The sequence below is a fragment of the Mandrillus leucophaeus genome, unplaced genomic scaffold, assembly GCF_000951045.1.
Source record: "Mandrillus leucophaeus isolate KB7577 unplaced genomic scaffold, Mleu.le_1.0 Scaffold93, whole genome shotgun sequence".
Taxonomy (NCBI): Eukaryota; Metazoa; Chordata; class Mammalia; order Primates; family Cercopithecidae; genus Mandrillus; species Mandrillus leucophaeus.
The window spans coordinates 3,583,138-3,608,568 of NW_012110141.1; the positions used below are offsets into that span (position 1 = coordinate 3,583,138).

Sequence of the window (25,431 nt, forward strand, 5' to 3'; positions counted from 1 at the left end):
CCTTGGCCTCCCAAAGTGCTGGGATTACAGGCGTGAGCCACCGCACCCGGCCAGCACTAGTCAATTCTTGACAGCCCTCCTCTTCTGCTATGTCAATCACAAGGGGGCCATCTGATAATATTTACCTCTTTTCCTAATCCATTTTCTGCTCATTAGGGATAGTTTCTGTACCTCAAGATGTTACTCATCATCTTCAAAAACAATTTTTAAACCAACCCTACTTTCTGAAATATCATTTTGGTTTTCTATTGCTGCATTAAAAATAACCACAAATGAAATGGCTTAAAACAACACGCATTTATTAGCTCACAATTCTATAAGACAGAAGTCTGGAAAGGCTTCATTGGGTTCTCTGCTTAGGGTCTCACAAGGCCGAAATGCAGCTTTTAGTTGGACTGGGCTTTTATCTGGAAGCTCTGGGGAGGAATCCACTTCTACGCTCATTTCAGTTGCTGACAGAATTTAGTTCCTTACAGCTGTGAACGTGAGGTCTCCGTTTTCCTGCCAGCCTTCAGCTGAAGTTTACTCTTTGGTTCTAGAGGCCTCTCTCCTGTCCTTCACATGACCCTCCCATCTTCAAAGCTAGAAATGGCACTTTGAACCCTTCTGTGTTTCAAACCTCTCTAACTTTCCCTTCTGCCACCAGACAGAGAAAACTCTGCTTTCAAAGAGCTCATATGATTAGATTAGAATCAGTAGGATAATTTCTCTTTTAGTTAGCTCAAAATCATCTCGATAGTACTCTTAATTACATTTGCAAAACCCTCTTTGTCATATACTGTGACATAATCACAGCGGTGACGTAGTATGCAACATATTCCTATCCCTTGGTTTAGGGCAGGAAATCTTAGGGGGAGTGGTGTGGCTTTTACATCATTCTTAGGCTTCTCTCTATTTACTGCCACATGATTCCCAAAGGAACACAATTACTCAGTAGCCTTTACAAATGTTTTTGAGTCTCTTTTAATTTTACCAAAATCTGAATTTTTGTTTTCTCAATTTTCTACGGCTTCAGAGGATTTCCATGATGAGAGAAAGAAACTACCAAAATATTGAAAATTCTGACCATTTTTGATAGTGTCTTATTGCTTGATAAAATTATTTTATTATTCCAAGATTTGTTTCTTTAGAGTTTCCATTCAGATTTATCTCACGTTCTGCATCTAATAATTCATACATCTGAACTGGGGGAAGGAGGGGAACGTACCTCTCTTGTTATTGTTTTGCTCATCCTAGTTTATTTCCCTCTAAGTTTAGCAACGTTTTCTTGTGAGCTCACGTTTATTGAATTTAATCTGAGGGACTCCTGAGGGCCTAGATTGGGGGTACATGGCTTCAGAGAGGATTTGTATGTTCATAGACCCCTTCAAAATAAACCAGGAAAATTTCCCTTGTCCCCCATGCAGGGCGCACGACGAGGGCGTGGCTCACCTCTTTGGTTCCCTGCTGCTCAGACCTCTAGGGGAGCATGCAGACGGGCAGGCTATGGGGCTTCGACCCCATGGCAGTGTCTAGGGGTGAATGTTTACAGCAGAAGCCCCAGTGGGCGTGTGTTACAGGGTGCTCTTTCAGTTTAGCCCTCCGTAGATGGCTTCTGTTTATCAGCTCGATTAGACCCTCTGCCTTATTGCAAGGACGGAGGGCTTTCTGCATCCCAGGATTCTTGCCTTGGTGTACCGGAAGAATCAGATCACACATGGGTTTGGAGAATGAGTGCAAGGTTTTATTGAGTGGAAGTTTTCAGCAGATAGATGGGGAGCCAGAAGGCGAGTGGAGTGGGAAGATGGTTTTCCCCTAGAGTTGGGCTGCTCAGAAGTCGATGACCTGCCATCTGTCAGTGCCTGTTAGTGTGCTCCTCTGCTCCTCTGCTCCTCTTGACATCCAACCACTTCTGTGTTCTTCTGCTGGTGTGTTCCTCTCAATGTCCAGTCACTTGTGTCTCTGCCCGCTAGGGTCTTGTGGTTTTTATATGCACAGGATGTGGTATGGCGGACCAGGGCGGTCTTGGAAAATGCAGCATTTGGGCATGAAAACAGAAATGCGTGTCCTCACCTAGGTCCGTAGGCACAGGCCCAGGGGTGGAGCCCTCACCAAGGACGGTGCCCTTCTCCTCCCAGCCCTCCCTTGCCCCCGTCCCGTATCAAAATGTCCCTGGCTTCAAGCTGGAGGACTTCGTATAAGTTTTCCAAGCTTGCCAGAAGTCCAGAGCTTAGTCTCCGGGTGGTGGGTCTGATCCTAGTATTAGCCTTGGAGAATACATTTATTTTAAATAGGTCTTATTTATTTTGAATTTGTTCATTTTTCTGTGCTCTGATTTCAGTTTGTCTGTCTTCCCTTACCTTCCATTGCCCCATTCCTCTCTTTATTCCTTTCCTCCATCTTTTCTTCCTTCCTTCTTGCTTAGTCAATGCTAGTAAAAGTACAGAATCAAGTGCATGGAAGGCAGTAGCCCCATACTTTTCAGAAACACAAAAGTGTTTCTGATAAACACTTTTGAAGGAGATCTTAGCCAAAGTGATGCACATCCAGAGGTGCCTGTCATCATAAAGACGAAGAGCAGGTAGGTTTGCTTACTTGATCTGGAAAAAAAGAGAAAGCATGTGAACTCTTCTTCACATATCTAAAAGGACCTCATGAGAGAGAAATAAGACTTATCTTTAGCCCTCCAAAAGTAGAATAAACAGGTGGATCTACCAAGAAGGTTCATTTTAGCTCAATAAAAGATGGAACTTGTATAAATTGACATAGGCTGCCTTTGTGAGTGAACTGTGTCCTCCCTACACTCATATGGATGCGGAATACGTATCCTCAACCATTATACTTTGGCTAAGATGCTGTATCAAATAACCTTTACTCTCCCAATGCTCAGATTCTAGGCTAGTTTCCCATGACTCTCTCTATATTTACATGAAAAAAATAAGACATTGAAGCCATCTAGAAAAAGTATTTATCCCACATTCTGACTATAGTAAAAGAAAACTTTGTGTCACTATTGAAGAAACCTTTCAAATTTGTGAATCAGAGTAATCGTTAATATATTTTACTTCCAAAATAGTCATCCTTGTAATATGTCAAGAAAAAAGGCAATTAATTTTATGCAAAATACTGTCTTCATGCATATCCACACTGGGAGAAAATATGATGCATTTTTTAATAATAATAAGGTTCAGTCAGGAGTAAGAATTTAGTTCATTTTAAACTAAATAGAACAGACACTGGTAAATGAGATGAGATGGCATGGCATGAGCTACATAATAAAACTTAAAATATATTTCAGGGTCATTTCCTTTAATATTAAAACAAATTCTTGATACAATTGGATAAGGCATTTGAATATTCTTGCAGAGGACATTGAGATCTCAGTAATATTTTTCCTTAGAATTTTGTATGAAAATGAAATCATACTTGTTTTAAAATCATAGCTTTGGAGAAAACAAAGCATACAATCTTCCACTGTGGTATAAAAATGTCGGATTGAAATGTTTTAGAAATTCAGCTACCCTTTACCATCTTTAAATTCTAGAGAGACAATAGAATCCTGAGAAAGAAAGAACTGAGTCCTCTAGTCCTGTGAGGGACAATGGACACACCACAGGGGGGTGAAATTATCCAGAGAAGAAAAATCAATCTAGACACAAACAGGATTAGAGCAAAGAATGGCAGATTGTAGGTCAGGTGTTCTTCAGGACAAAAAGGAAATCTGATACCAAGTAACAAGGCCAAAGGACAAGACTCAAGCTATTCGACCATATTTTTTGAAACCCTTGGGAAAGCTGAATTCTATCATTTTAGAGTCAATTAACAAGGTAAGAACTTTAGAAACATTCTGCTAATTGACCAGCGACCAATGCCTTAGGTGGTAAGTAATCACATACGCACAAGAGACAAAAGTCGTAGAGGTAATGGCTATGAGGAAATAATCTTATGTACAGACTTCTACACAGATCATATATATTATGTGTGTGTGTGTATATGTGTGTGTGTGTTTCTGTATTTAAGTGTGGTTTCTGTAGTAGAATGAGAAATTCCTTGAAGTCCAAAGATAAGAATGTGGGACTGGCTTACTAGATGCAGTTCAGTTTACTCACCTTAGAAATAGAAATGACAATGTACAGTGGAGCCTTGAACAATGTGGGGTTAGGGGTGCCAGCCCTCTGTGCAGTCAAAAATCCATGTATAGCTTTTGATTCCCCCAAAATTTAACTGCTAATAACCTACTGTTGACTGGAAGCCTCACCAATAACATAAACAGTCACTTAACCCATATATTGTATGTCATATGTATTAGTCTCACAACAAAGTAAGCTAGAGAAAAGAAAATGTTATCAAGAAAATTACAAGGAAGAGAAAATACATTTACTATTTATTGAGTGGAAATGCATCGTCATAAGTCTTCATCTTCCTTGTCTTCACTTGAGTAGGCTGAGGAAGAGGAGGAAGAGGAGGGGTTGATCTTGCTATCTCAGGGTCAGCAGAGGTAGAAGAAGTGGAGGAGGTGGAAGGGGAGAGTCTGGCACACTCGGTGTAACTTACTGAAAAGAAATCCACGTATAAGTGGATCTGTGCAATTCAAACCCATGTTGTTCAAGGGTCAACTGTGTATCTGTGATGGGTAATTTTATGTGTCATCCTGACTGGGCTAAGGGGTACTCAGATACTCAGTAAAACATTGTTTCTGAGTGTGTTTGTGAGGGTGTTTCTGGAAGAAATTATCATTTACTCAGTAGACTGAGTAAATATCTGCCCTCACCATTGCAGATCAGCATCACCCAATCCAATGAACACCCAAATAGAACCAAGAGGCAGAGGAAAAGCAAATTCTCTCTCTCTGTCTTCCTGTGCCCTCAGATATCTGAGCTCCTGGTTTTCAGGCCTGTGAATTCCAAGACTTACACTGGCAACTTCCCGGATCCTCTGGCCTTTGGACTCATGCTGGGAGTTGCACCATTGGCTCCACTGGTTCTCAGGCCTTCAGACTTGAATTGAATTTTCCCACTGGCTTTCGGGAACTCCAGCTGCCAACAGCAGATGGTGGGACTTCTCGGCCTCCATAATCGTGTGAGTCAACTCCCATTTTAATCTCCCTTTATATATCTATATATGTCCTATTGGTTCTGGAGAACCTAATACAATGCATAGTTTTTGTGAGGGTCAAGTAAGAGAATACGGTAAGCCTTCACTCAACATTGTCACCAGGTTCTTGAAAACTATGACTTTAAGTGAAAAGGAGCTGTGATGAAACCAACTTTACCAAAAGTGAATCGATACAAATGAGTTACATTCTTATGGCATATTTCAGGTCACAAAAACATCACCAAACTTCTTAATAAAGACCATAAACACTGTAATATTAAACATTAATATAAAAGTGAGCTAGATATACATTTAAAAAAGATTAATACAAACAAGCAAGCAAGTATGATAATTATTTACCCGATTATTCCAGTTCATAGCTGTAGAAGGCCAGAGCCTATCTCAGCAGCTCAAGGCCAAGGCTGGAACCCATCTGAACTCACCTACAATGAGGCTGTGTTGATATGCCGATGAACCTAATCTGCACAGCTTTCAGATGTGGGAGGAAACCAGAGTACCCAGAGAAAACGCACGCTGACATGGCAAGAACATGCAGACTCCACACAGATATGGCCCCAGCTGGCAAGCAATTGTTTTTCTCATCAACATTATGATGAGATGGCATTGAATGAAATGAAAATGATGTTACTCAAGGACCTGCTGTGTATGTGAAAGTATTCTATCAGGTGATATGTGGATGGGATGTCTTATTGTTACTATCTGCAGCGGGTATCTATTATTTTTGCCTGTCAGGCACACTTTCCCTTACTTTGGAAGTAGCAACCTATTTTTCCCTGTAGTACAATTCCATACTTTTAGTCCAGATTGTTTAGACAGAGTGGGCATCATCCTTCAAAGAGAACCTCATGACACAGACCCAGCTGGGGAAAGTACCACATTACCTCTGGGCCTGACTCTAGTGACATTTTCAGAGTAGATCGCACGAGCCAAGTCAGGTCAACGAGTGACCAAGACTTCTGCTGGAGCTTGAAGGAAGAGGAGTGCTTTATGTTGTGGGGAGTTAGGGAATAATGTAAGTCAATGGCCATCTTGGAGAGGGCTTGGTTGAGAATAAGCTAACCCAAAAAGTAAAGCAGAACCAGGAAATAGAGAAACAGCATTCCAAAGACAGTATTAAGCCCTGGGATCCAGATATGCTTAAACCAGACACACCCCTGGAATTCCCAGTTATGTAAGTCCAAAAATTCCTCTTTTTGACCTAATTAGTTTAACTTTCTCTCATTTGTCATCAAGAGTATACTAGCTCAATTCTGGGCATAGTGGTTTGAGCCTACAGTGCCGGCTACTGGAAAGGCTGAGGCAGGAGGATCACTTGAGCCCAGGAGTTCAGGTGCAGCCTCGGCAACATAACAAGACTCCATCTCTTAAAAAAACAAAGCTGAGTCACTACTATTATAGAAACTTTAACTGGAAATTATCTTTTTACTTGGAAACTCTCTGGACCTCATTTATATTAAAGCAATTAGATGACTACTTAAAATTCAACCCTAAAAGCAGGTAAAATTTCACTTCCTTTTGTTCTTTTTTCTTTTTCAGACAAGGTCAATAAATTTTCCAGCTTCTTCCCTGAACCTTCCATTACCCCCAGATTGGTGACTAGGTGTCCTCATCCTAGAAAAGCCTCTGTTGCATGCAGCAAACCGGAACTGTCTGCTCACACCTGACCCTCTGGGGAAAGCCTCTCGGTCAGTTCCTTACCAGCTTGCTCACCACATGGCTGGTGGCAGGGCTTGTCAGGGATATGGGCAAATTTCCATCACTCTCAGAGTAGAAAAGATCCCCTGCCCCACCCCCTGATTTTCTCTGAGCTTTTTCCCTGAGAGATGAGGTTCCTTCAACCAAACTAAAGACCACAAAGAACAAAGAAAGCCACAACCATACTGAATTTAATTTCAAGTACCACTCCTTTCTTAAGAACTCTTAACTGGTAGCTAAATTGTCTCATTCTTGCTGCTAATAAACAATGAAGGTTGGCCAATATGGTGAAACCTCATCTGTACTGAAAACACAAAAAATTAGCCAGGCGTGGTGGCGCGCACCTGTAATCCCAGCTACTAGGGAGGCTGAGGCAGAAGAATCGCTGAAACCTGGGAGGTGGAGGTTGCAGTGAGTCGAGATCGCACCATTGCACTCCAGCCTGGGCAACAAGAGCCAAACTCCATCTCAACAACAACAGCAACAACAACAACAACAATAACAACAATGAAGGTTTCAAAAAGCAAAGCAGCACTGGCGAGAAACTGATGAGAATATTTTATGAAAATGGATATTCAGTCTTGGAATAATTAAGGATTTCCAACTTATAGGATATTTTCAAAGTCCCTCAGCTACCTTTATGCTAGAGTATGTCATTACTAATCTTGGGCATTAAAATTTATCATAATAATTGTGAATAACTCTGTCAAGGTATTTCACTTATTGGCTGGATTAGATATTAAAATGAAGGAAATGCTGAATTATAGTATACACTGAATATTTAATAAATTAATCCCCCATGCTGGCAGTAGGAGTTCCAGAAATAATGCCTGTTGCATGTCAGCACTTAATCAATGCTAGTTAGTGATAATCGCTTAAGGACAAGTAGATATCGAATTGATTCACAGTCCAAATTAGAAGCACAGAGGAATCATACTCAAGGTTAAAATCATTCTAAAAAAGACTTTTGGTAGTTACAGTTACAGGAAAGGAAAGAAGATTGAAGTTTTGCTCAAGTTGATTCCTTTGAGAGTTGTGAGACATAAACTTATTCATATAAATTTTGGCTTTGGTTTCTAGGTCTGATTATTTTTCTTTCATTTGATTTGTACCTGGGTTCTCAGTGACAGATCCTGACTCCAAAATGCATACTACTTCTCAAAGTTGTAAGAAGAGAGGAAGGAAACAGAGAGACAGAGAGGAGGAGGAGAGAGAGAAATAAGGGAAGAAAGAAGAAAAGGAGTAAGACATGGAAAAGTAAGGGATAAAGGGGAAAGTGGGAAAAAGCAAAAGAAGAAGGGAGAGGAAGAGGGGAAAGAAAATAGGGATGTGGGGAGCTGGAGATGGGGAGGTCTGGTTCCTCACCATCCCCAGTTTCTCCCAATCCCCCTTTTCTGAGCAAGAACCTCTTATTCATTTTGACATAGCAGGTGGACTCCAACTTTTTGTAAAGAATACTCAAAAGGGAAACCATAGATGTATATGTAGGTGAGTAACAGGAATTCCCTATTCCTGGAGTAGTTAAAAAAAAATACTATACAATCCTTGATTAGGACATCACTGCTGAGTTTTAAGTTTCTGAGTGCTATACAATTTAAACAGGAGTTTTTAACATATTTAAACTGGATTTGACATAGAGATAGTACAAATCAGTTTTCTTAAGCAATGTTAAATTCTTGTCTCTCAGCATAATTGAAAGACATTTGATAGACAGAAGTAAATTTAATGGGGGCGGGAAGGAAACATGCTACTGGAGCTACTGGAGACTTTAGGAGATCCTGAGTAGGGGCTTTTCCAGGAATTGAGCACAGATCAAGACAGGAAGGGAAAGGAGATGGCAAAGAGGTTTGCCCCCATAGACGTTTACATCTGGTTGGTTTACATCTGTTTTAGGTTTGCTGTCCTGTTCAGTCCTTGGCAATCTCTTCAGGAATCTGATAAAGCTAATAAGGAAATTTATTAGCATAAGCTCACTTCCTGAGTTGACCTGCCTACACTTATCTTACAGAAAAGTCCCAGTTCCTCCCCCACCTGAGCTCTAATTTTCTCACCATAAGGATATTACAGCACAAAGGGATTAATACAAATAGAAGGCATTGCTTTAAGCTCTGTACTTCAGTGGTTTGCTAAAGTTTGAAGAAAACAGGGGCAACTCAAGTATGTTGAGGATCAGTGATTTAACATTTATAAAGTATAAAACTTATTTATAGTCTTGAAGAGAAATAATATAGGAAATGCAAAGTTATCGTTATCAGTGGTACCATATCCAAATTTCTTGCCTCCATTTTTCTGATCCTGGCTATTAAATTTCCTATTAAACTAGAATAAAAAAGATATTCATTCAAAAGAGCTAGTAAACAAAGGTTGAAAACGGTGAGTATAGGAAACGCCACACAAAAAGCCCCACCACATTTTAGGATATGCTTACAAATGATAAAGACAAAGTCAGGGTGTAGTAATACTAGCAGCAGAAGTTTAAATATAAGTGAGGACTGAGCATCTATTAGGCACTGTGGTACCTGCTTTTAATGTATTTATTATATTATATAGTTCTATTAAGAAACCTCTGCGATAAGTGCTGTTCTATTCCTGTTTCATTGCTAAAGAATCAAGAAACCAAAATTCTACAGTATGTATTGGTGTATACAAAGAAAATGAAATGCCCATAAACTCGAGGATATCACATAATTAATATCCTAAATCCTAGGACAAGGATGTTGAAAAGTATTCAGTAGACACAGAAGACAATGAAGTTTATAAATTTGATACAAACAGAAAAGTGAGTATAACAAAAAACATAGTCACACACTCAAATAGGTGGTCGGCTTGGCTTAAGGAACTCTGAAATAACAAGCTATGTTTGTTTTGCATGTTTTCTTAACTTATTGCTCCTTGGTGTGCTGAAAAGCTTTTTAAATCTCTGCGGCACTCATGCACTGTGGAAAGAGCTTGGCCTTGGGCAGCTTCCATCTTTGAGTGAAATTGTCTGCAGAGATCTGACATATTGGTTGCACATATATTATGTTACCGCCACTCTAAACGTAAGTAAAATGAACACATGAACAGATGACAGCAATGATGATAATATTTTTGGAGCAACATCAATATGCTGTGCTTTGATTGGACAGAATTGAGCTTGACGGGGATCATATTTCCCCTTTTAAAGTTAACTTATATTTTTCTTTTCATTCTGCCTAGAAGAAATGGGCTAAAATAGCAGTCAGCCCTCTCCTAGCACTTGGCTGGTGATGGTGGACTGTTTATTTGGTTTTAAGAAATATGTTTTAACTGTAGCTGTCAGTAAAATAGAGACCATAGCATACCACAGGCACCCACATTATGCACCACAGACCACGGAAAACCACTTAGTAGCTATATGTAATCAAATTTGTGCCATCTGATACAGAAGAGTGCCTCATTATTTATGGGAGCACTATAACACATCTTTTATAAACCAAAGACTCTATTTGTAGTGTGAATGGTCTCTTACTCTGTTTTAAAGTTTGATTCTTTGTGTACATGTGGTCTTCTTCAAGTAAGACACTTTTGGAAAGTAAATCTAAGGTAATCAAACATAATGAACATTTATTCATTCATTCAACACTGAAGATATCTGTATTAAGGACTATGCTGGGTAAGTGATTGCAAGGATGAAGCCCTTTAATGCCCCTCAAGTACTCGACTAAGGCCAGGGAGGAGAGAAGAATTCTGATGTGTTACATATTCTTTTCTTGGAAAGTCAAAAATGAAGTAAAATGTCTTTTCTTCTGTAACACAGCTATCCAATAACTTCAAAAGGCAATCTTTTTGAAATCTCCTTCCCACATATAACACACAGCACAAAAATGTGATGAATTTCTGTTGTCACAAAATATCAAAAATTTCAATGAGGAGAACTTGACAAGTCCTGGGGATCTGAATGCCCAGAGTCCTAAACTGTACCTAGAGTCTTGCAGCATCATAGCCTGAAGGAACTTGCGATTCTTGTGCTCACTCCACTCTACGGTCCCATTCCCTCTTTCGTTTTTCAGAGGAAGAAACTAGTGTTCAGAAAGGTCGAGAGAGGATCTGAAACTGGAGCTAGACTTTTTGATCCTCAGACTTTTTAGGTGATTTGCTGCATGAGTCTGCTCCTCCTCTTTCGCAGGTGAGAAAGCTGTATAGAATGACACACTTTGGGTTTCAGGGGATGCTGTCTTGTTCTCTTTTAGTCAAACTTATTATAAATAACTTGTAAGCAGAAGATGTGGTGGCAATGGATGATGGACGGTAGAAAGAACTTCTGTAAAGGCTGGGCGCGGTGACTCAGCCTGTAATCCCAGCAGTTTGAAAGACCGAGGCGGGCGGATCATTTGAGGTTAGAATTCGAGACCAGCATGGCCAACATGGTGAAAACCTGTCTCTACTAAAAATACAAAAAATTAGCCGGCCTGGTGGCGGGCCCCTGTAATCCCAGCTACAGGAGGCTGAGGCAGGAGAATCGCTTGAACCTGGGAGGCGGAGGTTGCAGTGAGCCGAGATCGCGCCACTGCACTCCAGCCTACCTGGGTGACAGAGTGAGACTCTGTCTTAAAAAAAAAAAAAGAAAAAGAACTTCTCTAAAAACAGCCCAAACAGACCCACTCAGGGCTCAGGGAATTTGCTCTTCCCTTGGTACTTAACTGACCCACCACTCCCCCATAACTGCGCCCAGCCACTCTTAAGATTTGGCGGGTGGACAGGCGAAACGGCAGATCCCAGGATGCAGTTCCGCCTTTTATCACCTATGTAGCCCGGTCGCTACCCTCGCTGCATTCTGGGAAACGTAGTTTCTTATCAGTAACGACAACGTCTAGGAAACGTTTGGCCGTCAGGTTGGATCCGCCCCTCCATTGGCCCCGCCCCAGGTTGCTTAGGAGATAAGAGACGCCAAATCTTGGTACTTCCGGTCTAGTAGGGCAGGAGAGGTGCATAGAGAACTCCTCAGAGGTCTATACCTCGAGGGCTGCCATGGAAAGCCTTGACAGATTCTGTCAGGACTGGTGCGACAGCAAGCAACACTGGTTGGAGATCGGACCCCTGGACTTGGTGGAGCGCAAGGGCTCCCTGACCCTTCGCTCCCATCACAAGAAATATTCGAAGCCGGTGTTGGTGTATTCCTGGTGAGCGAGGTTCCCCTCCCAAGATCCCAGGTATTGGGGGAAGGAAAGAGAGGGGAAAGGCTAGAACAGGATAGGAAAGGAGAGTCAGAGAGAGGGGACAGGAGTGGAGAAGAGAGAGGAAACAGAAAAAAGAATGAGAAAAATGGGGGAGAAAGGTAGAGAAAGAAGGAAATGAGAAGAAAGGTGAGGAAAAGGTGAGACGAGAGAGGAGTGGGAAGGCGGAAAAGAGAGAAAAAAAAAAGTGAAAGAAGTATTTTCAAAGGAGAGATGGGGAGAGTGGGAGAGAGGGTTGGAGCAGGCAGGAGGAAATAGAAAAGTCTTCCAGGGGCAGCTCCCAACCACACACACACTGGGCCATGCAGCAGCCAAATCCCCGGCCACCTGAGGTTTTAGCTCATTCGCACAGAGCGGGTGTGTATAAATAGGGGGTGAAAAGCGGGTGCTATCAGAGGCCTGGAAATCACATTTCTGAAACAGGCACTTACTCATAAAAGGAATTGGAGGCCAGGGGCACAGCAGGAGGGAGATGCCTGTTTAGAGGACCAGCCTCCAGGGCTGCCATTTTCTGGGGGTAGGGCATACATTGAGTGATTTGAACGAGGCCCCTCATATTTTCTAGGCTACATACAAGGACTTTTCTGGCCAGAGACTGCAAACTGGCATCTCACACTGGTTAAGACCAAAAGACATTGCTTCGCATAATCTCTGTTTACTTTTTTATTTTTTTCATTTTAATTAGTTGGCCACATTTAAAACTAGGAGATTCACAATAAATCCAGGGTTATATATTTGAAAATTTGAAAGTCCTGGCCAGGGAGGATTTTATTTCTCTGGGAAACTATGAATGCACCAGAGCTGAGCACTGGCTACGCCTTAAGATGGGTGTTGTTCTGTCTTTAGGAACTTCCCTCATGTAAGTTCTTGCTTGGCCCCAAGAAGCATTTGGTTTACTTCTTGTGCTTTAGACCTTGACCTGGAAATTCACTTTCTCTTAAAGAGAAACTGGAAGAATAGTGGAAACTTTTAGGACTTTTCAAATTCTTTCCCTCAAATTAACTCCCTGCTTTCCAACAAGTTTACTTTTCTGCTTTTACTTCTCAACCCTGAAACTGTCTCTCTTCCTCCTTTGAACTTACTGTGAGAGGTTATACAGATTTGGAATCCAAAGCTACACTGGGAAACAGAAAATCCTCTTTTAGCCTCATGTGGGGCTTACCTCATAGCTCTCAAGCAAAACACTTAGCTCTTCTGTGATTCTGTTACCCTACAGAGATTTGAGTCATAATATAAATCACCACTAGAAGTTACTGTTAAAGAGAAAGACCTTTTGCAAAGGGACAGTGCTTCTGCTCTCTGCTGCACCACTATTACTTTGAAAATTCCATTTTGAAAGTTACAGATATCAATAGCAAAACCACAGAAGAACATAAATGAGAAGAAGGTGAGGAACCTGGTGAGGAGAAAAGGGTAGTGGAACACTGTAAGTCATTCCAGCCGCTGCTGAAAATATAGAGGGATATCATGCATTGGTTTTGGAAGGAAGGCTGGGGAACAGGAAGACTTAAATTCAACCCAACATAACATTTGTGTGTCATGCACTTTGCTACATGTTGGGGACATAGAGATAGAGAAACGGATTCGATTAGATAATTGTTGTAAAGCATTTAGCATCATTCCTGGAAAATCATAAGTTGTCAATAATGTAGGGTAGCTGTATGAGTCCGTTCTCACACTGCTATAAAGAAAAACCTGAGACTGGGTGATTTATAAAGGAAAGAAGTTTAATTGACTTACAGTGCATCAGATCTTGGGAAGCCTCAGGAAACTTACAGCCACAGTGGAAGGCAAAGGGAAAGCAAGCACCTTCTTCACAAGGCAGCAGGAGAGAGAAGGGTGAAGGAGGAACTTCCAAACACTGATAAAACCATCAAATCTTGTGAGAACTCACTCACTATCATGAGAACAGCATGGGGAAAATTTTCTCATGATCCAATCACCTCCCTCTCCTGACACATTGGGACTACAGGTCCCTCCCAATGTGGGGATTACAAATCAAGATGAGATTTGAGTGGGGACACAGAGTCAAACCATATCAGTAGCTAACACTATTGATTTAGCATAGCATAATGGTTAAACTCGGGCTCTAGGTTTGAAAACTAACTCTCTTGCTGTGTGTTGTGGCAAGTGACTTGACTGCTCTGGGCCTGTTTCTGCAACTGTAAAATGAGGATGACAGGGTTATTGTAACATTAAATGAGGTATGATACATAAAACACGTTTTAACACATGGCCTGCCACATATTAAGCACAGTAGAAGTTAGTTATATGTATTACGACATGGCCATTGACCTCAAGGAGCTCCAGACAGCAGTAAAGGAGAATAAGATCAATAAATTCATTATCATCTGATTTTTGCAAAAAAGATGATTATAAGAAACAAAGGTAATGGTGCAGTGGGGAGGGTGGTTCCTGAGCAAGGTTTTCAACTAAGGATAGGGGACAAAAAAGAATAGGCAAGTGCAGTGGAATAGTAAAGAACAGCCCCTCAAGAAACAGAATTCTTTTTCAATAGTGGACAAATACAGTTGATCCTTATTATTTCTGAATTCTGTGTTTGTAAATTCACCTACGTGCTACAGTTTATTTGTAAGTCAAAATTAATACTTGATGCACTTTTGTGGTCATTTGTAGACATTCTCAGACCAGCAAAAAAGACCAAAAAAAATTGAGTTGCCCAACGTGCATGTTCCCACCTGAGGTCAAAGCAATGCTCTGCCTTTTTGTTTCAGCTCTCATACTGTAAACAAGTATCCTTTTCATGTTCTATTTAATGCGACTTTTTTTTTTTTTTGCATTTTGTGCTTTTTGTTAGCTATATAGTAAAACGGCCCCAAGCATCATGCTAAGCACAGGAAGACTGTAACACCCCTTACAGAGGAAATGCATGTATTAGAAAGCTTCATTCAGATTTAAATTATAGTGCAGTTCGTGTATACATATGTAACAAATCTGCATGTTGTGCACATGTACCCTAGAACTTAAAGTATAATAAAAAAAGAAACACAATAATTATACTTAATAGTAAAACATAAATGGCAAAATAATTATAATTTCTGAAGTTTCCTGTTGAGTATCTGTGATAGCTTTTATAATTATCCCTATTAAGATTTTAAGTTTTATAACTGTTACATTAGATTTTTAATGAAAACCTGTTTTATTTAACTCTGAGTTGTGACAATACATTTTATAGTCTATCTCCAAAAAAACATTATAGTGCAGTTGGCAGTGATTTCAATGTGAATGAATCAACAATACACGTTACGTAAGGTGTTTTTAAACTGAAACACATATAATACAAGGTTATGTCTTGATTGACTGACAAAAATATTGTGACCAGAGGCTCACAGGAACCTAACCTTGTATATCTGTATTTGCTAATTGAGTGTTCGAGGCAACTTTATAGAATATAAAGATAGCAAGAATTAACTGTGAAATGTGAGAAGCACTAGCATTTTCTGTGCTGACTGTATTGCTGGCATACTTGTTCTTCCACATCTAGCCAGTCACCAAGATCTGTCCTACAAAGCTGAAAAAAAACCAGGTTGTGTAAAATTCTAAATTGAATGATGTCATTGACTTATTTTTATGCATTTTGGTCATAATTGTTAGCTTTCTATTGATTTGTTTTATGATAGATTAATTTTTATTAAATTTTAATAGCTTTTATTAGTGATTTCTTATTTAACTGATGAACACTTAATATCTATAAACACACCATTTGCATGGCTTCTCAACAGAGTATTCAATCAGTTAAGTGACTGTACACATATGTACAAAACAAAATCTGTATCTGGGAGAAATTCTGACTTTCCTCTGATTAAACAGTTCAAACATTTAGATTTTTTCCCTGTGTTTCTCTTTATCTGGCATGTGATACAGAGCTATTTGACCTCATTACTCATATTAAAAACAGTTGTGTATAATAGACATGATAAAGTACTATATCCAGAATCCTTGTTAGGGGATACCTTTCATCTGTTACTGGGATGAAACATTACCAAAGAGCCACCTCTGCCTTGCAACTGAAGTGGTTGATAGAGTCATATCACCCTCATCACACCTTGATGCTTCTGAGTGAGAGATGCCTTTTCTAGGAATTATTTTACCCCACTAATTCCTGTAGCATTTATGGAGCCATACCATCAGGTGATTCCATTAGAACTGAACTAAGGGGAAATATTTTCTGTTAGGATATCTTCCCACTCACTGGAATGATGAAATACTAAGAATCACAACAATTTAGAGTTACCCTTAACAAATTCTCTCATGTGAGGCTAATTCTTATATTCATTCATTCATATTTATCTTTTCCTTGGCCAAATTGACATCTGGGAACAAGTGATAATAATTTAAAGCAAAACAAATGCATTGGGATCTCCATGGAGACAGTTCTTGCTCTGGTCTCCATGGTGACATTTAGTTTTAAGGACTCAGGTTAATTTTATGTATTTGTGATTTTAATTACTTTTCTTCCCTGCCTAAGCCCCAAATTAAAGAGCCTGGGAGTTTCACTTCCTGTCCCCTATAGGAAGAAACCCGAAAGATAAACAGAAAAAAAGGGAAGAGAAATATGGTGATAATTGTGGGGTAGAGAATTTTGTAGTTTTAAATACTTTTACACAAAATCATTTGGGCTGGGGCAATAAATTAGAATTAAAGGGGGGAATCTTTCCATGAAGCTCTTCAGACTTCCCCCTACCCTACTGCACTGTTTGAACAGGAAGTTTATATGTATTTAAGGTACTTCACGTTCACAGGAGCACCCAATTCCAAGACACCTGGATATCATGAGTGCACTTAAATAGAAAAGAGAGTGTCTGAATTTTCTAACTTGCTGTGTCATTCTTCTTGTATTTAATCAATGATTTTCTCAGGTACTAACCTGGAAGCATTTAGAGTTCCTCCTGTCACTGGAGACCAAGCTTGTGCTACACAGAGCTTTGCTAGCCAGAAATCCCATCTTTCTACATTTCCAACACACATTCGACAACTATGATAAAAAGCAAAGAAAAAAAAATAATAAGGCCCCTTGGTAACCACATGCTGCAGCCTGTCCTTTTGCTGAAATCCACAAGGGCTTCTTTTCTATCAAGCCTTCATCTTTCTGCCTTTAACATAGACTCAGGCCCTCAATCAGAAGCTTATTAACTCTTAATTTGTACACATTTTAAAGTTTGGTTCTGTGGTTTCCATGCAAACAACACAAAATTTGACGGGGGAGAGAAGAGGCTTTAAAGGGGCTTTTTGCATCTATAGTTAGAAGGCGGAAAGAAGGGCAAGCCTCAGGACAAGGGATAAGAATGCAGTAGGTGCTCAATTAATGTTTCTTAAATAAATGAGCAAATAAGCAGGCAGAAAGAATAAAGACAGAAACCCAAAATGTACTGCACGCTGAGGCCCTATATTTATATTTTAATGAGGCTTTGAGGTAAAAGACCACAGTGTAGTACAAAATCCTCACTCAAACCAGGGCTGATTTTCACAGCCATGCTCTTGATGCAATAACATAACATGGAAGTATGTTTGGACACCTCTGTAGAAATGACCTTAGAAGGGTATAACATATACTTCTGTTAAAATAGTAAAGAATTTTTAAATGGGAGCTAAGTTTGGGCTGTTCCTCGTTGCAGTGTGTGTCATACCATCAAGAACTGATAGGTACTAATGAGGTTTTGAGTTAATGTGGGGATGAATGATATTTACACTTTAAAGAGATACTTTTATTTCTCAACTTATACTTTAAAAAATTCCAAATTATAATATCATGCAGGCATTTAAGATGATGTAACAGTAGGCTAAGAACATGAAAATATATTCACTCTAGCGGGTAGCAGAATTAGAAATATGCACACAACTCAGATGCATATATAAAATTTATTTTCTAAAACCAATCCTCAAACTTTTCAACTGTTGGTTACTAGAGAAAAATTCAAACATGCCAATTAAAGCTTATCTGTGTCTCTTTTAGTTTAACAGCTTGTTTTAGGTTAAAATAGTCTCGTTCAGAACAGTGCTCACTCCTTGAGTCCTTCCTCCTCCACCTTCTCCTTCCCCCACCACCATCTGTATGTGTACAAGGGGCTGAGGTTATGTGATGTTTGGGTGGGGGTGGAGGAGTGAGGCCTCCGGATCTATTGTAGGTCCTTGTCCTTGCTCGCCTCATCGTGGTCCGACTGCTGTGCATGCTGCTGCCGAATTTGTGGCTGATCCTGTTGGTTTGTTGAGAACTTGGTGTCTCTGCCTCCAGATTCAGTCCCACTTGGTCTCTTGCAGGGGACTGCAGATACCTATCAGGCTTGTCCTCGCACAGCCCCTGACTTAGGCTGGTCACCCTGCAGCCACAGGTAGAGGTGGGGCACCTCTACCCTCAACATGGTGGCCTGCAGCTGGCCCAGTGACACTGAACTCAACTTCCCTCTCAATGCCCTGGAGAGAGGGCGAGAGGATGCCATGGTTTACCCAGGATGGTTTACTCCCATTGGCTTGAGACTTACCAAAGCTCCTCTTTTAGTTTCTAAAGTGTTCTTCAGAAGATTAATGACAAAGTCATCCTCCCTGTGGTATGTTTGGGAGCTTCTGGTTCTCGTTGTTAACAGAAGCTTAAGGAATTTAGAAGTCCTTTTGTTTCTCAATAATGCCTGACTTTCAAGAAAACATCTCACTCAGAACTCAAAAATTTCATTTTGTCAGTCAGAAGTTAATCAATAATACTCCATTTTTTCTTCAGATTTCTGGTGAAACAGTCCTAATTCTTCCCAAAGCAAAAGTGGGTATCTCTAATTTATTAGAGCAAAAGTTATTTTAAAGGGTGGCTCAGTAAAGTACAAAGATTAATATTTGAAAAATTAATCTCTTTAAGTATAAAAAAGCAATATGTACCAGAATTCTCTCTTTGGTTAAAAATATGTGTCTAGGCCAGGCACAGTAGCTCACGCTTGTAATCCCAACACTTCGGGAAGCCAAGGTGAGAGGATTGCTTGAGCCAGGAGCTCGAGACCAGCCTGGGCAACATGGCAAAACCCAATCTCTACCAAAAAAACACCAAGAATTAGCCGGGTGTGGTGATACAGCCCTGTGGTCTAAGCTACTTGGGAGGCTGAGGCGGGAGGATCGCTGGAGCCTGGGAGGCAGAGGTTGCAGTGAGCTGAGATTGAGCTACTGCACTCCAGCCTGGGTGACAGAGCTGGGTGACAGACCCTGTTTCCAAAAAATAAAATAAAATAAAATAAAATAAAATAAAATAAAATAAAATAAAATAAATGAGTCTATATTCACTGAAAAGAGAGTGAAAAAATATTCACCATGTAACATGATATTTATTACTGGATGGTGGATTTATGGGTTATTTTTACTTTTCTTTTTTGTCTTTGCTACTTCTACATTTTCCATAACAAACATGTATTTTCATAATAAGAATAAAGTAAAATTACTTAAAATTTGTGATATCACTTTCTACAGCTTTTACCTGGATGCAAACATTTTCTAAAGGATCAGAATTTAGACACAATACTTCATTTCTTTCAGCATCTGAGTCACCCTCCATGGTTTATTATGAGCCTTTTAAAAATATCTTTTTAATTGCTAGTTTATGTTGGGTAAAAAGCATGATGTTATTCACATTCATTTGGTTTAACCACCCTTTCATTCTCGTCTGTGTTCTACAACGGTGGATCCTACGCCATCGTTATTTTTAATCTAGTCCTACATTCTCATTCCTCAACATACGCACATCACCTACAAATGCTTTTGGATATAGTAGTTTTTGGGGAAAGCACTATATTTTTTTATTTTTCAAGACGAAATCCAGGAGACTCTGCCTCCTTTTGCCCTGACTACATTTTTCTTTCAGTGCTATTTTCTTTTAAGAAATTCCAGTCAAATTCTTTTTCAGAAAACCGATAGTTATAGAATGATTGTGCCATGACCTTTGTGTGAAAGTTTGCTCAACTTAACTGGCATTTACAAAAATAAAATTGTTTTACATGCAAGATGAGCCCTGGTAAGGCAAAGTATACAGAAGAGGCATTTCACCACACAGGCAAACTTGGATTAGGAAAGATCCTTGCTGTACAGAAGTACCTCTGCCTCAAGCCAAACCCCTACCCTTATACCCAACTCATAACTGGGCTGTGGGAGCCATTAGAGTCCTCTCTTTATTGTAATGCTGCTGTAGTCTTTCCTCTCACAGATAGTCCGAAGTACTTTTTCACCAAGCTTGCTTTCATTTACCTTACCGACTATCTCTTTCTAGGTAAGAGTGTTGTGGTTGGGGGAGGAAGTTAGAAGAATGTGCGGCTTAGTGACATTTTGATAAGGAGAGGTTCACACTGAGAAGCCCAAACTCGGGGCTCAGGGGGTTTTGTGGCACTATAACTAGTATTGTTAGATACACTTCTCTGAGTTTCCCTGGGAACTCATCCCCATTGGCACCATTTTCTGTGGGTACTGGTCAGAACTCTTTTCGTTGCAAGTGACAGATAGTCAGCTTGCTCTAGCCTAAGAAAACAGAATGAATTAACTCAGGATATTCCTGGATGATTGATTACCAGGTGAGAAGGGCAGGGGTCAGCTGGGCCTTAGGAACAACTGGAACGAAGGATGAAAATGCACCAGGTCTGTGTTTCCCTTCTCTCTTTGTGAATTTGCTTCATCTTGTTGTGGAAGAGTATGGGAAACATGGCTGCTGCAGTTCTGGAATGTATAACTTACATCTTCATCCCACAAAGAAAGATTGGCTTTAAGGTATTTTCAGTTCTGGCTCAACAAATTTCAGGCCATATGTCTTTCCCTGGGCCAAGTACCTGTTTGAAGTCATCTGGCTGGGCAAGGGCAAATGGAAATATGGTAGCTCTCCAAGAGCCACGAACAAGGAAGGACGCACCCAGGAGAAGGAAAGAGTGCTGGGCTGGCAGTCCTAGAGAAAGTTACTGTGGTGGAGAAGGAATAGCAAATTCCAAACCCTCAGTTTTACAGCAAACGTCTAGAACATAACCCATTAATATATTGGGAGACTTCCTACAATTGATGCTATTTTGACTTTAAACTCTCCCTCCCCAGCCAACTTGTACCTACTCAATGCAATTTTTAAAAAATTTATCTTAGATGTAATGGGCTGAAAACAGAAATCCTGTGTAGAGATTAGATGAAACATATCTTTGGAGTGCTTTACAAAAGTTATGAATACATTTAAATATTCTTATTTTATTTTTTTAAAGGCAGGGTCTCGCTTTGTCACCCAGGGTGGAGTGCAGTGGCTCAGTCATAGCTTGTGGTAACTTCAAACATCTGGGCTCAAGTGATTCTCCTGCCCCAGCCTTCCAAGCAGCTGGGACTATAGGCATGCACCACCATGCCTGACTAATTTTTAAAAACATTTTTTTTTCTTTGGTAGAGATGATAGTCTTCCTTTAATAGCCAGGCTGGTCTTGCACTCCTGGCCTCAAGCAATCCTCCCACCTTGGTCTCGCAAAGTGCTGGGATTACAGATGTGTGCCATTGCACCCAGCCTTCTTACTGGTTTTGATAGACATTAATCTTTATTACTGTTTCCTTTATTTCACTTGAAATACAATTATGTTTTAATTGTTATTAGTCACACTATGTATTTTCTTTTTATATTTAACTAAGTTGTGATGCATTAACAAAGAGAATTAATTGGCAGAAATATTATAATATGTTTCTTTGGTAAGCTACTAAATATCCAATCAGATTGTTCCAGGTTCAATTAAATGGAAGAATTAACATAATACCATTTATCTATTGCAAAGTAAATTTCATTGCAAATAATTTAGCCTCCTTTTATAGATAGTGATAGGAAAAACTATTTTGAAATTAAAATATAGGAATAAATAACTTGTCACAATTTTTTAAACATTTGGAAAAACTGAATTGCTCAGTAAGGATCCAGATGCATTAAATAAGCTTTTTTTAAAAAAAGCACTAAGCTTTTATTCACTATCTTCTTCCTAGATGAAGGGCTCTTTTTTGAACGGCATTTATTAAAAGTGTATTTATGAATCCATTGCTCTGTTGCAGGCACTTTGCTGGGTTAAGAATTTGACCATGACTAAGACATCCCACCTGCCTTTAGGATGTTAGAGGTTACTGTGGGACAGGAGTGGGGAGGGCTACCCTAGCAATTACAATGTACTGTGATATGTGTTATGATTAGCAGTAAGCAGGTTGCTCAGGGAGCATCCAAGAGGAGCATTTAATGTAGGCCTGTTGGACAAGGGAAGCTTTCCAGAGGAGGTTCACCTAGTCCCTAGGATCCCCAAGGAGAACTAAGGTATAGTGCATTAGTTTCCAACCAAGGGCAGTACTACCCTTTCCCCAAGAGTCTTTGGAAATATGTGTGGGCATTTTTTGTTGTGTAATGACTGGTATCTTGTGATGCAGAATGTGTGATTGTGAGAATTGTGACTCTTAGTCCTGGAGGTGGCCATAGCATCTTAACAGCATTTATCCATCTATATATATGAAGCCTAATTTACATATCCATAAACTATAATAACAGCCAGATGGGTGAGAACAGCAGAGCTAACACGTATCTACCATCAACACATTAAGGCTAGCTAGTTTGCATATGGCCATTTATAGCAAGGGTGTGAACAGCAACACTCATAGTAGATCCAGTCACAGAAAGGGAATTCCCCACTCAGGATTGTATAAGAACCCCGAGCTTTCAGAGATCAGTGGCACCTGCTCTCCTTGTAGGGGATGCATGTCAATAGGCAACAATGGGCCACTGCAGGCAGTCTCTCAGAGGTTAAGATACTGTGACCTCCCACCCAGACCTCTAACAAATGATTAGTTGTTATGTCAATTATTAGAAAAATTTAGCCTGGAAAGACTGCATGGTTTTTTAATTTGAATTTTTCTTTTCGTGTAAAACAATTTTATAATAAACTTAAGTAATTTGGAACCACTACTGGTTGGTTTCCATGCATGTCAAAGTCAGTGTGGCAAATGTAATGTGTTAAGTCTTGCTCCTTGTCTCAGTCCTTGCCCATATAACTCTGACAAATGAGCAGGTCAAGGCATACCAAATGTCCTGCTGGACTTTCAGGCACAAATACCAATTTTTTTTCCCTACTAGTACTGTTTTGGGGAATAACTCTCAGCTCTGTGAGAATTGTCTCTATTTCTTCTTTGGAAATAGTCTATTTCAACTTCTTGTTTCTACTGGGAGAAGTGTTAGGAAATAGTTTTTCTTAGAAAGTCATGTAAGTCATCTAGCTTTCCATGTATATTTGCATAGAGTTATGGAAAGTAATCTTTAATGATTAAGGTGTTTTTCTTCTATTTTGATGGTTATATCCTATTTTTAACAATTTTATTAAGATGGAATTCACATGCCATACAAATCATCCTTTTAAAGTGTATTTAATTCAATGGCTTTTAGTATTCACCAAATTGTGCATCCATCACCACAATCAATTTTAGAACATTTTGTTACCCCCCGCCAAAATAAATCCTACTCCCTTTATCCCTCACCCCAAACCTCTTCTAGCCCTCAGCCCTCGAGCCACAAGCAACCAATAATTGATTTTCTGCCTCTATGGATTTGCCTATTCTGGGCATTTCACATAAATGGAATTATACAACATATGGTCCTTGGTGACCTACATAATGTTTTCAAGGTTCATCTGTGTTGTAGTTTTTATCAATACTTCATTTCTTTTTATTTCTTAATAATGTGTCATTGTATGGATATTATATCCCTCTATTTTGTTTTCTTGGTTTGTTAGGAGCTTGTCTATTTTGTTTACTTACTGATTTTTTTCTTGGCCTCTCTTCTGTTTTCTAACTTACTTAATTGTGCTTTTATCTTGAATTATTCCGCTCTTCTTACTTCTTTTGTTTTGCTTGTTCTTTTATTATGCTTTTGCATTAGATGTTTCATTTATTTGCTTTCCTTCTTTCATGTTTAGTGATCTAAATACTTAAAGCTTTGGATTTTTCCCTGGGTACTGCTTTAGCTATATCCTATGGATTCTTATAAGTGGTGTTTTAATTTGTCTGCACTTTTGAGAAATTAAGCAATTTAATTTGCATTGATCTTTTGACTCAAGAGTTGTTTGATTAAGTGTTTAAAAATTTCCAGATCAAAGAAGGATATTTTTTAAAATGTTGTTAATTTCTAGTTTTATTGCATGGTGGTCAGGAGCTATGATTTATATTTTTTGAATATATTGAAATATTTTATCTTAATTTTTTATAAAAGTCCCATGTGCACTGGAAGTTGTATTCTGTAGGCAAGTCGTAAGTATTGCTTTCACTCTTCTTTCCACACGCAGTCTATGTTCACCCCTTTACCCAAATGTGTACCCGAGAAAAATGACCCAAATTCCATCTAGTCGTAGGTCAAAATCCAGGATCTGCTCATGTTATACCATAGTTTCTCTACCAAGACTAACTGTGGTTCTTCTTGGTTCAAAAACCTGTGGGAAAAAAAATCCAGATTTTTGTCCTCCCCACTTGATATACCCAATATACAGTTAGCTCTTGAATAACACGGGGGTCGGAGTGCTGGCCAGATGTGCAGTTGAAAATCTGCATATAACTTTCGACTCCCACAAAACTTAACTACTAATAGCCTACTGTTGACCGGAATCCTTACTGGCAGCATAAACAGTCAATTAACACATATTTTGTATGTTATAGGTATTATATACCGTATTCTCACAATAAAATAAGCTAGAGAAAATAAAACATTACTAAAAAGTCATAAGGAAGAGAAAATATATTTATGCATTTAGTGGAAATGGATCATTATGAAGTCATCACATTGACTAGGTTGTGTAGGCTGAGGAGGAGGAGAAAGAGGAGGAGTTGGTCTCTTGTCTCAGGTGGCAGATGAGGCAGCAAGGAAGAGGTGGAGGAAGTGGAAGGAGAGGCAGGAGAAGCAGTCACACCTAGTGTAACTTTCATTGAAAAAACCCATGTGTAAGTGGACCTGCATAGTTCAAACTATGTTGTTCAAGGGTCAACTGTGCAGTGCTGGGACAGAGACAGGATGAGTATAATAGGGACACCTACTCAGAAAGAAGAAGGATGGCAGTGACAGAGTTGTCATTTGTCTGCGGCAAGCAGACATTGTTAGAAAGCTCTACCCTGGTGTCAGGAATACTCTTTGATGAGACCCTGATTCGGCTCTCAGGGAGCAGCTTCTGGTCTTGGCTCCACCCTGGTGTGATCTTTGCTTTTCCATTATTCTATGCCTGCAGTGGATATTGGACTACCTGCATCTCCTGTGTTCAACTCAATTGGTTCCTTTTCTGTTTCCGGATGTTGGGGAACCAAAGGATATTTTAAATATTGAACAGTCAAAGGATTTACAAATGTAGACTCCTGGCTTATTTGGAAGTACAATTCTCAAAAACAGTACTTTTTTATTTATTTGAATTCAGTTTGTTCCAAATGCTAGTAATCTCACCCT

General features: G+C 39.6%; 1 protein-coding gene and 1 long non-coding RNA gene across 2 annotated transcripts in view; one reads left to right on the plus strand and one right to left on the minus strand.

The window, feature by feature from the left end:
- Positions 1 to 10,373: 10,373 nt before the first annotated feature.
- LOC105532072 lies at positions 10,374 to 11,658 on the minus strand. Its single transcript, XR_001004908.1, has 2 exons — positions 11,553 to 11,658; positions 10,374 to 11,194 (listed from the first exon to the last, which is right to left on the minus strand). It is a non-coding gene; the product is annotated as an uncharacterized LOC105532072 (long non-coding RNA).
- A 54-nt stretch (positions 11,659 to 11,712) lies between these two features.
- The window catches only part of LOC105532073 (chromosome unknown open reading frame, human C9orf135), an 88,247-nt gene continuing 74,528 nt past the window's right edge, over positions 11,713 to 25,431 (plus strand). The window contains exon 1 of the mRNA XM_011970152.1: positions 11,713 to 11,930. Coding sequence (XP_011825542.1) covers positions 11,779 to 11,930 — 152 coding nt within the window. The 5' untranslated portion in view covers positions 11,713 to 11,778. The remainder of the gene's footprint in view (positions 11,931 to 25,431) is intronic.